The sequence below is a fragment of the Zonotrichia albicollis genome, unplaced genomic scaffold (genome assembly GCF_047830755.1).
Source record: "Zonotrichia albicollis isolate bZonAlb1 unplaced genomic scaffold, bZonAlb1.hap1 Scaffold_90, whole genome shotgun sequence".
In the NCBI taxonomy this organism is placed as follows: domain Eukaryota; kingdom Metazoa; phylum Chordata; class Aves; order Passeriformes; family Passerellidae; genus Zonotrichia; species Zonotrichia albicollis.
This window is the reverse complement of record NW_027428463.1, coordinates 123,680-139,823: the sequence shown is the minus strand read 5'-3', so window position 1 is coordinate 139,823 and position 16,144 is coordinate 123,680. Positions and strand designations below refer to the sequence as shown.

The 16,144-nt window shown below is 37.2% G+C and overlaps 1 protein-coding gene across 14 annotated transcripts in view; it reads right to left on the bottom strand.

Moving 5' to 3' along the window:
- The window catches only part of LOC141728107 (N(6)-adenine-specific methyltransferase METTL4-like), a 52,643-nt gene that overhangs the window by 31,152 nt on the left and 5,347 nt on the right, over positions 1–16,144 (bottom strand). For 7 of the 14 annotated variants that reach the window (XR_012578799.1, XR_012578798.1, XR_012578796.1 and 4 more), the window contains exons 4-10: positions 15,150–15,516; positions 12,975–13,044; positions 10,979–11,153; positions 10,661–10,767; positions 9,961–10,049; positions 3,596–3,831; positions 499–602 (exon numbers count right to left, since the gene is read on the bottom strand). Coding sequence is in view for 2 of the 14 variants with exons in the window: in XM_074534453.1 (XP_074390554.1) it covers positions 3,686–3,831; positions 9,961–10,049; positions 10,661–10,767; positions 10,979–11,153; positions 12,975–13,044; positions 15,150–15,516 (954 nt within the window). In the remaining 12 variants the exon portion in view is untranslated. Of the gene's footprint in view, positions 1–498; positions 603–2,071; positions 3,832–9,960; positions 10,050–10,660; positions 10,768–10,978; positions 11,154–12,974; positions 13,045–15,149; positions 15,517–16,144 lie in introns of those variants that run through there. The other 7 variants (XR_012578804.1, XR_012578801.1, XR_012578806.1 and 4 more) reach the window with 3 other exon arrangements.

Below are 16,144 nucleotides of genomic sequence, written 5' to 3'. Positions count from 1 at the left end.
AACTTTTACCATTGTCCTGCTAAAACAACAACAGATGTACCAAACAACATACTTTCTGAAAATTCTTCAGTAATCACAGTTGTCACTTGTTGTCACAAGAAGAATTTAGAGCTTAAAAAACCCTTTTAATTTGTTAATGTTGTAAGTAAAATACACACTCCACCAATTTTTTATTTGAATGTGTGATGCTAGAATACTAAAGAAAATCCCATTTAAAATGGGGGAAACAACCTTACAATTTCTTAGGAACACTGAAGATGTGCATAATACCTAGACTGATACTTATTAAATACACCTTTAATATCTCATTACCATCCTGTATTCCTCCATCCTTATCTTCTCCCTTTTTCTTTCATTTCTTACCAACTTTGTAAACTCTTCAGAGCAAGTTTGCGTTTTTATACAGGGCTTGACACAACATAGAGCATTGTACGCTCTGAGCAATTGACATATATAACATAAAAGGAAACCAGATCTTAAATTGTCCTGTTATATTACCTGGTTTCACTTATCACTGATATGCAGATTCTGCCTCAGAAGAATCTTTTGACAGACACTGAACAATCTGATGGCTGGTTAGGAACAGCTGGGGTCTTGGAGACCTACAAAAGTGTAAGGGGCTATTTAAATTATGAATTCAGCATAACAGGTAAATAATTATGTTTAAAAGATGACCCTATCACCTCAAACTATCAACTGCTAATACCACCATGGGATTTCCAAGTTAGCAAGTTTTCTCCTCCAAATTTTCTCCTCCTGAGAAAATGCAATGGTTTCAGGATGGCTGCAGATGTGGAACATCACTTCTGTCATATTCACAAGGTTTTATTCATGGCCAGAGCAGTGGAAAAGCAGCAAACAGGTGTCCAAGGCATAATTTTGTAACTATTTAGGACAGGATCAGATATGACAAATTCCAATCTTAAACTTTTGACTTAATCTGAGAAGCTTAGAACCTGCCTGCACAAGTCCTCTACATACAAGCCATACTTAGGAGGCTGGATTCCCAGGTGCTGGAAGTTCACCTGTTCAGTGGTGAACACAGTGATGGCAGGTTAACAGCTGGGCTTGATCTTAGAGGTCTTTTCTAATCTTAATTATTCTAGGATTCTAGAAAGCCACTGTTTGCAAAGGGACTCCACAGAAAAGACAAATCAATTCTTAAAGAGCCTAAAGAAGGTTATTCCCTTAGAAGGGTTCTGCTGCTTAGCTCGAAGGAGAAAGGTGGCTTCTTGATCCCTAATATTGTTCATCTATCTTTTAGTTGGAATTAAAAAGATAATCTGGAATTGTTCATAGCAGCGGATGTGGAACAGACAACATTGTCATTTCTTGTGCTGTTTTGTAGAGTACAAGGGGTAAACAAGATAAGTGCAGCAGTTATCATTTATTACATGCTTAAGTCCCATACATCATTTACTACTGGATGAGAGCATCTTGGGAGGGCAGGGGAATTCTGACTGGGAAAGCAGAAGCTCCAGGTAGGAATGTCTTCTAAAACTAAAAGCAAATAAAGAATCGCCTATCCCTTGTAGCTGTAGGTAAGATTGCTTACATATTTGTAGGGGGATAGAACATAAGTAAGTAAAGGTAGTGTAGAAAGTAATCTTACCCCCTAAAGAGTTGCAGCTGAGCCAATTATTAGAGATTGGGAACAGGCCTGATGTTAACAGGCCACAGCTGTAGCAAATAAGCAGAGTGTTATAAAAGAGTGGCTTGGTTGGCTGAGGGGAACTGGAGTCAGTTGGCTGCTGTGAGGACAAGGAAGAGTCAGTGCCTAGAGGGGCTATCTACAAGGAACATCAAAGAGCTATGAAACTCCAGCAATATGGAGCCCTTGCAGTGTAATGACAACACATACTGACACTTTAAAAGGTAGACTAAATAAAAACATGCAGCAAGAAACATTTCCCTGGGAAACTACTTCCACTGTTACGTTATCTACTTATTTTGAGTATATGTTTAACTGTGGGGGGAGGGGAAAAAAGCATTTTCTTTGTTTTATTAACTCCACTGCTCCAATAGGCAAAACATGGAATTGAATAGTAATATAGAAACTGGAAATAAGACACAAGTTTTCATTTTCATCTTTATTACAAAATTATTAAAAACTACTCTGCTAACATTTTGAAGTTAAATTTAAATAAATCTTCACAGTGCACCAGGCTACCAAAAGGGAGTAAAGAAGGTAAACAAGTTAGGCAATGTATTTTGTTCTCCATTACAAACAGTCAGAACTCAGGAACCTGCCATCAGGAAAATCAATTTGTCCAGCACCTCTGCCTCAACTGCTATAAATGAGTAAGTGGCAGAGGCCTCATTACATTTTCTTTATATTTTTCAAAGTAAATTTAAGAACAACAAATGATACACAAAGGGTACAATTCTTTAATATATTTTTAAAGGGATCATTTTTTTGTTAGCTGAAAAATACAGCTCACAAGCATGGCTTTATAATGTTCCAGAACATAAGGAAAGAGTCTTTTAAAAAATACATACAATCTGTTAAAACTTCAGAATTTTTAAGATGTTGAGGCTGATCATTTACAATGTCATCAAAAAATTAACACCATATACACAAAGACAGAATTATCAACTGTTTTAAAAGTAACATTTTATATAGAATATGGACAGTCAAGAATTCATATGCCAGTAAATATAATCACTGTTCCTTTTATTTTCTCTAAGGCAGACAGAGTAGGAAGATACACTGCCTTCATAACTATATTAGTTCAAAACCTATTGTTTTGCAAAAAAAAACTTTAAGAAAACATGTATCATTCAGAATTGTTTACTTCCATTGACTCTTGAAAAACAATACAATTCTTTATTATAATTTTTAAAAATAGCACAAGCTACAGTACAGCAGCAGCAATGTGCTATCAGCTCAGATTTGATAGCTGCAGTGAAAATACTTTAAAATATCATTCTTTTCTTGAGGTTTGAAAAAGAACAGGGATGAACTTACACTTAACATTGTTGGCAGATGAAAAATTATTGTTTTAACCCACCATATTAACCTGATGGGTTAATATGATTATTCTTCAAAAACCACAAGCCTATAGAACCACAAAATGCTTATTCTCTAGGGTCATGTTAAACATTGACCAAGAAGGAAAACTGCAGAGTAACTAGCCCAGTTATGCCAACTTTTTACCATTCACTGGATGGTCAAATGTGATTTTGGGGTGGCTGACCACCAGGAACCACCAAAGAAACCCCTGGTACAGAAGAACGTGTATGCAAAGGGAAGGGAGCCTGTGTTAATGATTTTGGGGAAATTAATATCATCAATGTCAATGAATATGTATGTAAAATTAAGAATATAAACAGGAGCTTTCTCTGTAATCAGCATACAAATATTTCAGAGAAGATACTCCCTCATGCACCTGACCGAATAAAGAATGCCTGCTTCTCAAAGCTGCACTGCTGTTAAGGGGTTTTATCTTCACTGGTTTTTGGTAACAAAAGTATCTAAATATGTTCAGATCATCAAAATAAGGGACCACCTTGCACAGAGGGGAGATAGCATTAAACAGATATATTGTCACTTAAAGAGTTCTAACTAAAATGCAATTGGTTTTATTTCTGTTACCTTTAGGTGCACCGTCAATAATAAGGCTAAGTTCAAGAGGCCCCTGGGATGATGTGGAATTTCAGAAGGTATAGATGTTTAAGACCCAGTTCAGTTTTCATTCTCCAGAAGAGTGAAATAATCAATGTGCTGAAACTTCAAGACCTCATTTCCCCAGCTGGTCCAACCAGGCTGTAGATTGCGAGCAAACAACTCCAAGCATTCCACATCTGGCTTGATAAACTCTGCCAGAACTGCTGTGCAAGAGAAAAAAAAAAGACAACAACAATGACAATGGTACAAATAACAATAGTAAAAAAGTAAAACCTCCCCTGTGATGCTGGCAGAATAAAAAAATGAATGTTTCATTAAAAAAGGGAGAGACAGCAAATTAATTTCAGAGGTTTCATCAAACAGCTGGACTATTTATAGTGAGAAAGTAATCTTAAATAAATGCCCTTGAGATTCTGAAAAATACTGTCAAGGCCTTCAATAGCCTTGATTTATTGGTTTTCATTTAGAGAAAGGGAAGGAGGATTTATTTCAGCCTCTACATAAATGATTTCTGAATTTTTTTACTAATATCAACCAAACACCTCCTAAAGCCTTACTTAGCTCCAATAACATGGGGGCAATACTTATATATATAAATAAATAAATACATAAACCCTTTCCTTAATTAAGAGCACACTCTCTTTTCCTCTGTACCTTAAAGGGGATAAAAGTATTTTTGTAATGAAAACATTATCAAAAGTAAAAAGTAATACTATTATCAAAAGTTAAAAGTAATACCAGTTAAATAAGTACAGCACTAAAAGGGCTAAAAAAATGCAGGAACTATTTTTTTCCCCAATATCAACCTGGCACCAGAAGAGATATTTCTATAACTGTTACTGCTATTCAGTAACATAAATCTCATATTTCTTTTATAGTTGGGGATTTTTGCTGCCTAAATCCAAATATAAAGACGTCTGTCATTAACATCAACTGTGTCACTGATCACTGGTATTCTTGGAGATAGAAAAAGATCTTGCATTTTGCTTGAAAAGTATTATAGTAAAGAGTTTATTGTTAAATGTGTTACTTGTCATATAGAACCATTTAGTCTGTGGCTGGTTTGAGGAACTCCTTAACTACGTTTCATGAAATGGCTACAAAAACATGAGAAAAGCAAAGGGTTAAGGAGCCCCCAACACAGAGAAGGCAGAAAGACTGAAAAACTTATCTATACTAAAAACTGCATGTTAAGTTTTGTGTTTTGCTGCTGAAGATAAAAGAAGAAAAAGTATGGAAACATGACCCTTTCCAAAGAATACTTTGGTCATTTTTAGATCAGATCTGCTAGTGATTTCTGCGTATCTGTCACTTAAAAATACAGCTCATAAGGCCAACATTTTGCTGCTTCACTCAGCCTCTTCAGATATGATCACTGCATAAAGCAAAAACACATCCAGTCAACATACACTGAAGTATGAGAGGAAATTTTTTGGTGCAATCCAAGTACTGACTTTTTGCATCAAGTTTGCCAGTCACAGATGCCCTATGTGAGACCCCAGCTGGTCAGGCCATAGATTGCTCCTGTTGCAGAAAGATGAGCACCCGCTTCACTTTCTAGTGTTAGCCAACCCAAGGTGCATTTCCTACCTACGTGATCACTTCTTCCAAAGCTCCACTGTATTAAAAACTTTTCTGTAAATATTGTTAATGGGTGTTTCCAGGCTTTTTTGTATTTTGGCATGGTGTAAAAATCTATTCGCCTTCTCCCAATCTTTAACAAATGTCACATGAATGTCTCAGATGGGCTATCATCAAGGCAGCTTTTAATCTAAAAAATACTGCTACCAGAAGGAATCTTATTCCAAAAACCTGCTTCTTTTAGAGGAAAGATAAAATGTTTAAACAAATCTAGCATTTACAGAGAAGAGTCTGGGAAGTTTAGAGGAAAATGTACATTCTGACAGAAAACTCACACACTGTTTGGTGTCGTGGGTGTTCATCTAATTAGACACCACTTATGAGTAGTTGCTTAATATCATTTTGCAAACACATCATAATAAAAAAGTGGTAAATTTTATTGTTCTTTTCACAGCTCCATTAAGATAAGAATTTCTTGGGCATAATTTGCTGACAATTTGATCAGAGGGCCAAAGCACCTCCCCTAGGAGGACAAGCTGAGAGTTGGGGTTGCTCATCCTGAAGATGAGAAGGCTTCAGGAAGACCTGATTGTGGATTTTCAATGCTTAAATAGGGGCTATAAGAAAGAAGGCAACAAGCTTATTTTAGCAGGGCCTGCAGCAATACGACAGGGGATAAAGGTTTTAAATGAAAATAGGATCAATTCAGACCAGATATAAGGAAACAATTGTTTACAATGAGGGTGCTGAAACACTAAACAGATTGCTCAGAGAGGTGGTAGATCTTAAAATTCATAAGTTAAAAATAATCTTCATAGCATTGGGTTCAGTAATCCAAAGCAGTTTCAGAAGTCACCAAAAACTTTCATGCCTAAAAGAACAAATTTGAAAAGCACATATCAACCAATCTCAAAGACTGGCTCACCAGAAAGCAAAAAAGGGGTAGCCAAGAAACCAATCAGTTCAACAGAAGCAGGAAAAGTGTGCCAGTCTTTCTATCAATTTGGTTCTAGAATTTAAAAAGGAAGTCGCAGGAATCTCCCTCTCTCCTTCTGGCAGAGACAACATCTTTTTAAACTTCGAGGGCTTTTTAAAAAAACCAGACACATTACATATAATTTGAGATCACATTATAGTATGATTCTTCATTGCTAGGTTGTAGGCATTTACATAATCACATCAGGCAGTAACTTGCACTGCAACGAAATTACCATATCAAAAGAGCTGAATTTTGCTGGCTTAAAATCTCATTACATTGGTTTCCTTCAAATAGGAAAAATCAGTGTTCAAGTCCCAAATTATGTCTTCTTTGTTAGACCTTTGTATCACCAGTAGACTATCTTAACACACATGGATCTGATCTGCAGCCCTCAAGCAAACCCTTGGGGTTTTTCCTCTGAAAACAGCTTAGAGGAGTTCCATCAGTAGAAAAATTAAGTATTGAGTTTTTCTACCACAGGAATAGATTGAAAAACAAAACCCAGAACACAATTACTTCTATCCACTTACAGATACCACTGACAGGAAACAGGTTAAATAGATTATAAACAGCCTGTTCTTTATCATTTGCAGGTGTCACAAACACCAAGACAGCAGCTCAGGTACTTGAGCACCTAATGCCCTAGGACACGTGAAGCGAGCACAAAGGTAGCTGGCAGACACAACAGCTCCAGAAAACCCATTTCATTCCAAAGCATAATCCAGTGGCCAGGCAGGAGACTTGACACACCTGCACATTCCTAATCCCAGACACATATTGAAGATGCATGCTCAGAAAATTGTTTAAATGAGCTAAAGAATTATCTTTGAAACAAGCAACATTTTTTGAACTTCCACTGCCTAAAAAGCAAGTTCTGCATTGATAAATTGGATATATAAAGTGAAAATAAGCGTCTGCTTTTTCACTGCCTGATCAGTGAGCCTTGCAAAGCACAAAGCACAAGTTATTTCAGTTTAAAATAACCCTTCAAAAGAGTTTGCGACATAGAGGTCCTTATTGCCCAATTTGTCTAAACCCTGGACCAGAAAATGATCTGAAATCCAGCTCAAAGATGGCATTACAGCACTCCGTCTTTCCTGAACTTCAAGTTAAATCTAGATGCTGATGCAACAATCAATTAGTCTTACAGCAAGGGCTCACAAGGCCTATAAGGAAACAAAAGGCATTTACTTCTTTTAGTTCCAAGCAAACCTTTATAACATGGCCTAATAAACCATCATTGCTACAGGAGGAGGGACCTCCCATGACTCCTCATTGCACAGTTCTGCTGAATATATGCAAATTGGCTAGAACATAGCCAAGAATTAATTCCACTGCTTTTAGGCAAACTCCTACACAACAGCATTATTTTCTGACAATAAATGCATATACTTAAAAACTGGAAGAGCAATGGCTATAACAAGAACAATCTGTAATACAGGAAAAGGAAAAAAGGTGATGTGAAGTTATGTAGAACTTCATACATATCTGTAACAGAGTATCTTTTGTGCTCTCTAAGAGCACCATTGAATTGAATTAGGAAGAAAACCTGCTGTTATTTGAATCAAAACCTGGAGTAATAAAATTTGATTTTAACACATTTGCATAAAGCAGCTTAAGTACATTTACAATGACATATTAGAGCTCTAAGCATTGAACACAGCACATGCATCACCAAAACCCCCACAGTTGCAATTTCATGGTTAAATGCACTGTAGGAACACAAACATCTCTTTTTGATGGCTTACTTTAATTTACATCTTTCTTTTCCCCCAGAGAGATAAACTCTTATAATCAGTCATTAAGTGGCTACATATGTACCAACATACAACCTTTATTGTTGTAATAAGAAACAAAGTGCCAGACAGCATCAGTAAATACTAATATTTTTGGCTTTGTTACTACTAAAACAAAGCATAAAGAATGTGTCTGACTCATCAAGTGTCCTTCTCCCCCCTTGCCAAATCCCTGCTTCTGTTCAAATTTCTTCTGAACCCCTCTAGGATGTAGCTCAGCTGCTCTCTACTGGCTGCTTGAGATTATTGCCTGGTCGTGAAAGCAACACCTTGTACAGCACAAAAGTTAAAGCATCAGCAATCAGCTTTTGCTTTACTGTCTACCTTTTCATTACATAACCATATTCTGCATAGACCTGCCAAAAAACCTGTAGGATATACGTGGATTTTCACAAAAACTTTTTAAACTATTCATATTGCTCCAAGCAAGTTCATTTTTTCAAAGAGAAATACAAATGCTGCCCAATGTTATCAAATCCCATTACTCAACTGAAGACTCAAGGAATACACCCAAAAATTAGGAAGGACAGTTTCCTTCAAATTCCACTCAGGGTTATAATTTATAACGTATTCTCCAATATGGTTTCTAGATCTGCCCTACAAAATAATTGCTCCGAGGACCATTGTTGCACTAAAATTTTCCATAATACATCCAAACTGCTGGTTTGCACCCTTGGATGCCTCACAAGTCTCCTGTTTGTGTCCAAGTTTGCTGATAAATATTGGCTTGCTAAAGAGACCCTAGTGACAGCCTCATAAATAACCACCCCACTGTTCATTAGCTTAAATCAACACATATACACCCTGCTGTAGCCCTAATTCTTGGAGATGTGGCTTCAGGATGGCACAAAGATCCTTCTAGAACTGCCCTTCTGTTTCTTCCATTTTTAGCTAACCAAAGTATGTCCTTTCTACTAGTTTTTTTAACAGGTGTGTGTGTATGTATACATATATATATATGGTAATTTAATAAATGCAAGCCCCCAAACACAGATGCTAGAACATCCCTGGAGATACAACAATTGCTCAGATCAAAAGTAGTTCTACCCCTTGGGAAGAGAAAAAGAAAAGCATATCAGAGAAGCAAAGTGTGACACCTCTCCTCTCCAAGAGCATTAAACATTTCTTCTACTTGCCTTTCTGATGTGAATACAAAACACCTGGAATATTTGCAGACTCATTGCGAGCTTCCCCCTTGGTGGAGGATTAAATCGATTTTGGGTGAGATTTTAAATATATTTCTTACCACAGCCTCGGAAAGTTCTAAGGTGCTGTAATGATGAAAGAAGTACCACTTCCTATTGACTAAATTAGTCAAAGTGCTCCAGAACAATTCTTTGTACCAACTCTAAAAAGTTTAATTTATACCCACACTAACTGGCTGGCTGGCATTACTGCATCAATTTCAGTGAGCAAAACACAACTTCAGTGAGCGAAATACAACTCCTCAGAAACAAGCAAGGCATACCTTATTTTTTGCCTCTTGTTAGCAGTCTTAAAATAGTTAAGTTTTTGGATTTAAAGGCATAATTGCACTGTAGGCATATAATCAATTCATGCAGATATGTAAACATTTATTTCAGGATGACATAATAAAGAAACAGGTTTCTGCTTTCCTGTTTTATGTACTCCCAAAGTTCTCTCCCACACAAGGTACTTTAGGTCATTTGTCACGACTTCATATATGAAGTATCTGTAAAACTGTTTCTGCAGCATTTAAAAGATAAATTTTGAAAAATGCAATATTTTTTCTACGTCTACCCAAAATGTTCACACAGTACTACTTGAAGTTCTGCTTTTCACATTAATTTTCTCTCAGGATGAGGTGCTTCAGAACACTTTAAGAGGAACCACAAGTTCTGTTGAGTAAAATTGCTTGACAGATGGGAAATTAAGGCATTTCTAGGTACATCCCATAATGAGGCATCCAAGATCACTGTGCTACAGAAACATTAGGCATAAAAACCAAAACATACCAGCAAGAGGAGGTTTATGTGAATGCAGACTGCAGGGTATGCTGACAATTAACTGATGCTCTGGAATTGGAAGAACACCTTCAGATTTCCTGTCATATAAATCAGAAAAGAAAAGAAATGTGAGAATGAATGAATGAATGTTACCCAATGTGATGCTACAGCTCTTGCAGAGTTATTTCAGATGGGAGATAACACACAGAATGTTCATTCACAAACTTCAAAGTCCAAGGGAAATTAAATGTTGCTCAGACATAATACATAAAACAACTTATGAAACAAATTATGAAATCATTGAGGCTTTGGACAAAACATGGTTTACAATAGCCATGCAAAGCCACTGAGAACAAACAATGCAGTCTTTTATGTCAGTATGTATGGAACAACAGCAGCATCCCCAAAATGGCATCAGCCTGTGCCAAGGGCTCGTGGTCCAAGAGAACCTGTCAGCAAAGGAAGCCCTGTCCACAAGGCTTTTGTCCAAGAGTTTCCCAAGAGAGCAGATGCAGGAACACACAGGGGTTCCCTTCTTTAGTCTCACTAAGGCACTCCCTTACTCCAAAGCTAATAAGGCTATCTTTAGGTTCACAATCAGCCAAGAGATTTTGGGACATTATATTGCATTATGAGTTAGTGATACATACAAAGGGAATCCTAGCAGCTGAAAAAAAAAAAGACATTTACCATAAATATCCTGACATACCTTAAGGCTTCCTTTACATCTGCCTGAACTCTCCCCAATATGAGAACTTCATAGGGTTTTTTGTGCAAAGAATCCAAAGGCAACACAAATTCTCCAGCTGTAGTAATCTGACACAAAAGAGTTAAAAATATACAGCAGAAAATTTTAATATCCCATATTTTCCCAAGACCTTTTCCTTTAAAAAAAGAAGGATATTGATGATATCACAGCTTTCAAATAGCGACGTAAATGGTAGTAAATAGACAAATGAGAAGAACACAAAGTGTCATAGTGCAAGTCTTCTCAGTCTCCAAGAAAGCAACAAAATAAAGAACTTACTTTTACCCAGTGCCACTCAGCAAGTGTTTTCACTGACCAGTGAGGATAAAGTTCATCCTTAACAAAACGTAAGTGCTTCTGTTTGTTAGTCACCCACATGACTACAAGACAATTTGGAGCAGCTAGTGCTGGTACAGGAATCTGCTTGATTTGCCATGAAGACAAGTAGCTGTACCTGTGCCAATAAAGTAAGAAAGCAAATTAGCATATACCAACCATAAAACTTTCAAAGCAAAACAAATGGATAAAAAAATTACACAGACCACTCACTTCAAGAATCATCTCCTGACAATCTAAGTCATAAAAATAGTTCAAGACTGACACCCAGTGGACAATTCCGAGAGATTTGATATAAAATCATTAGTGTATGAACATAAGTTTTGCTGAGCAGAACCTTGAACTATGTACTTTCACTATGCCTTGAAATAAAGCACTATTAGTTGTGACTCTTAAGTTTAGGAGCCCATGTTTCTTTTCATTTAAGAACTATCAGATGTAACTCAATATTCTCATCCTTGTGCCAGAACAAAGCTATTTAGTGAACAGCTTCTTAGGCAATGTAATGCTATTCATTTCTCATAATAAACTCTCTTCTGAATGAAAATGACAAGTGAGTCACACTAATTTGAATGGCAACAGAACAGGTCATTAGAGATAACAACTTCTCCAATTATTTTCACAAGTTGTTCATTTTTTTTAATTATCAGCCATGGTGGAAGTTTTCTAGGTTATTCAAAACCATTCTGCACTTTTCTGAACTAACTGAATGCTACATTGGTGAATCCAGGATGCTTTCCAGATCCTGTCCTGTTCTACCATTTTTTTTTCATGATGCAATTCTACACTATCAATAAACTGCAGCTCGTGGAACCTACACACTGCAGCACCAAAAATATTGGCACACTGCCTAATGAAAATTGGCAGCCACCATGTGGGTAGCCAGGACCCTACACAATGCTACAGTGAGAAACAGCAAACAAGGATAAAATCCAAATACCTCCTGGACTGTCTAGAGGAGAAAGTATTCACCTAGATGAGAAATGCTTCACAATGACTAGCTGCCAACAAGATAATTATGAGCAGTGATGGCTCCTCCATTTTTTGCCTTTATTTCATAAGGGAGAAAGGATCTTGGTGACTAACTTATGCTCATAACTACAATTATTCTCTGAGTACCTTATATACTCAAGAAAGACACTTCTGAATGAGAAATGTCTCATTTGAATGAGAGTTTAGAGAGGTTTCTGAAGGGCTTTCAAAGGACAGCCTACACATCCGTCCCTACATCTTCAAATGTTATGTCTTCATAACAAGATCAAAAGCCACGGCAAACTTTATTCTAGAAAGTTGTAAGACCTTATTTCCTGTCCACCCTTCTTTCAAAGAGATACAATTCCATGGTAATAAGAGGACTCCACTAGCATAAACATGATGTTACTCAGCAGTGGAGGAAGCCCATAAAAAATTAAGTTAATAACTTCATAAACTACAGTACTCAGAGCTCCTATTGCACTAGAAGATTTCACTGCTGCATTATCATGTTTTTCTAAACATTAGACTCAAGCTTAAGTTACACCTCAAATTAAATAAAAACGCACTCCAACTTCCTAGCAAGATTTCAGTCCTGGAAATACTTACATATTTATCTAGCTTTATGTCCACTGAAGAAACCTTATTAATTACAAACTAATATGTGCATGATCTGGGCTGTACAGAACAGCTGAATCCATACTTTCTTTGTAAAGAGCTAACATTCTCTCACCAGCTAGATAATTCAAGATCTACTCTTGCAAATATCTTGTATGCCAAGTATCCAACACATTTCAGTGAAATACCTAAGGCAGTCCATAGATTTGAAGGTAAGCATGTGTGAAAATATTTACAAGTTTGAGCTACAGTCTCACAGTGGTCCTGGATTGGATCAATATATTAAAATGTTAATTACCCTCTGTAATCTACGATGACAAAGTTTGGTTGATTTTACTAAAAAACATACCTGTTACTCCTTTTAACAGACTTGTTCTCCCATGGTGGATCAATCACAATTACATCATATTTTTTCTTGTCTGGCAAGTGAAATTAAAAAAAAAAAAAGAAAAATCAGTAAAGTAGCTTTAAAAAAAATCTATGAGTTAAAACAGATATATAGCAAAACTGCAAATTTCTTCTGTTCTTTTCAAATAAGAAGTTAAAAGACTTTTGACATGCTTGTGTTAATTCAGATAATCATATCCATAAAATTCAGTATTTTTTGGCTGATTACCTAAGGAAAAGACTTTATGTGGTCTGTGTCAGATCCCTCTAAGAAAGTTTGAGTATCTTTAGGACTTTCAGGGAAAGAAAGGATAGCAGAGTGCAAGTCTCAAAAGTAAAATTTTTTCAAAGTTTCCCAACAGAAGTTATGCAATAAGGCATCCAGCTGAGTGAAAAGCTACAGCCCTGAATGCAAGATTCCTGTCCTGTTTGATCTTTTATCAGGCCAACAGAGACATGCAGAGCTTCAAGCCAGCTCTAGAAAACTGTTTTGCACTACTGGAGGTAAAGAGAGACAGATAGTGTATGAAATGAGAATCAATGAAGAGTAAAAGAACCGATAGAGTTTTCATGGGAGAAGCTGAGTTTACTTTAGCTGGAGGATAAAAGATACAGAACACATGCACAAAAAAACAGAACTCCCCAATTTTAATTCTCCAGAGAACATCTTTGTTCTTTCATTTAGTCTGACAGCAAGAACAACAGCTTAGTATTTGATGTTCATGAAATGTGATTACTACACATTATTCATTTAACACTGGAGGTGTTATCCTCACAGTGGACTGACCAGCAAGAATTACTTCTATTTTGGCAGGTGAAAGGGAAGATGAAAAATAACAATTAAAATGGACAGCAGATTTACTCAGGAAAAAAGTCTACAGTCAGGGCATTATGTTAACATTCACTGTTGCTTATTTCAAAAGCATTTGCTCAGATTTCTTGGACTGCTCTGTAACTCTTTGGAGAATCTTATATGCTCCACTGTGGAGAGTGGTAGCAGAATGATAATAATCTTCTTTCTTTCCTACAGATGAAAACAGCTTCCTAGCTAGATTTTGGACTTCAAATGCAAAATTATTATTTAGATAGCAAGATTCTACTTCCTGATTATCTTCTCAATAAAAAACAAAATTAAAAAATCATAGCATCTAAATTACATATGCTTCCTCTCTTCTCATGTGCAATTAAAAAAAATCTAAAATTACTGATTAGAGGGAAGAGCAGTAATGCCCAGCTCTTGCTCACAGGCAACATCTTTCCTGTAAGACTGTCTGGTAAATCCTAGCTATGACTGATAGTGACAAAAATAATAGTAATAATAATGAAGGTCAATTTGAAAGCTACTGGAATGGCACTGAAGACTTATGCATGCTGTCAGCTTAGGGCTGGGGATAGTGCCTTGGATAGCTTTTGATCTACTTTTACAGAGAACTTGATTATTCCAAAATCCCCTCATTTCCCTGTTGCTGATTTTTACATAAGCCAATACCCTCAGCTGTGAAACACAGAAGCTGAAAAGACAAGTCATGCTTGCTACTGGTGGTCTTGCCTTCCAGCTGGGTGCAACAGCCTCTCAAACTGTTACCCTCCCTGGGGGATACTGGGTTTTGTTCCACGACCTGTTTATTCCAATCTAAAAAGACCCTGCCACTGAACAGGATGAGTCTGTAAGTGAACACTAGCTTTATGGTGCACTACCTCATCCCCCCGCCATGGACTAATCTAGCTAAAAATCAAGACAGCAGCATCACCACTTCAGCAGCAGCATGGACCTACCTATGCTAAAGGCTTATCCTGTGGGACAGGGACCCAGCAGCACAGCTAGTCTCAATTCAACGTTTCCATGCCTTCTAAGCTGATAGCTGCTCAGAACACGCTCACAAACTGCTGCATTTTGGCTGAGACTTTTAAAGGAGCCTCCTGGAGACAAATAATCCCCTCATAACATGATTTCCTAGCCAACCTTCAACATTCCTTTGAAAGTCCTTACCTATTTGCACAAAGTTAGAAATATCACCTTGAAAGCCTGCAGCAGCATTTGCTATGAGCGTAATGCTATAGCTAAAATCTGTTCACTGAGTCATCTTGACATTAACTGCCCTTCTTGGGCAGGAGAAAACCACCTAAAGATACTTACAGTTCAGCAGGGGCTGTAAACATGAAATATCAGATAAGAGGAAACTGCTTCTTGGTGGCACCAAGTATTTCTGCCCCATTAACACAATAATCTTTGCACAGTTTGAGCTGTTTTCCACAACATACGAAAGCAGGTCCTGCTCTGCACTGGAGGTTTCCTCCTCTAGCACACATACAGCTTGATGGTCACTTTCATTCACAGCTGGAAACTGCTTTGCCATTTCACATAGTTCAGCCAACCCACAGACAATGTGCTGAGGAACATTATTCTTCCTGCAACTGAGTTTTGCAGTCATACGGTGAAGAAAACCACTTTTGAGTCCCTCTTGGACTAAATCCAAAGTCCCTTCCCAAATGAGCTTCCTGACCTGTATGGTGACAAAAAAAAAAAAAAAAAAAAAAAAGGAAAAAAGAAAAGATCTTTCAAGTGTCTGTTTGACCAGGGAATACAACTGAAATCAAAACATTTTCAATCTGCAGGCAGGGAAAAGTATCCTTGCCAATTACTGAGATCATTGGCTCAAAAGCTACAAAGGTTTTATAATAAGGCGTCTTGGTCTAACCCCAGCTGGCAACCAAGTACCACACAGCCATTTGCTTACACCACATGCCTCCCAGTCCCTGGTGGGGAGAAGAATCCAAGGAAAAAAAGCAAACCTCATGGGCTACTGTAAGATCAGTTTAAAAACTGAAACTAAAAAATTATTATCATTACTTTTATTATTGAAAAGTGGGAGTGAGACAGAAGTAATGCCCAAAAGACACAACTGATGCACAGTAAGAACACCTACTGACTGATGTCCAGCCCATCCCTAAGTAGCAAATCCATGGCTCCTGGCCAACTCCTATTGTTTATATAGTGAGCACGATATCCTATATCCTATGGAATATCCCTCTGGCCAGTTCGGGGCATCTGTCCTGGCTGTGTTCCCTCCCAGCTTCCTTTGTGCACCTGCTCATTGGCAGAGCACAGGAAACTGAAAACTCCTTGACTCA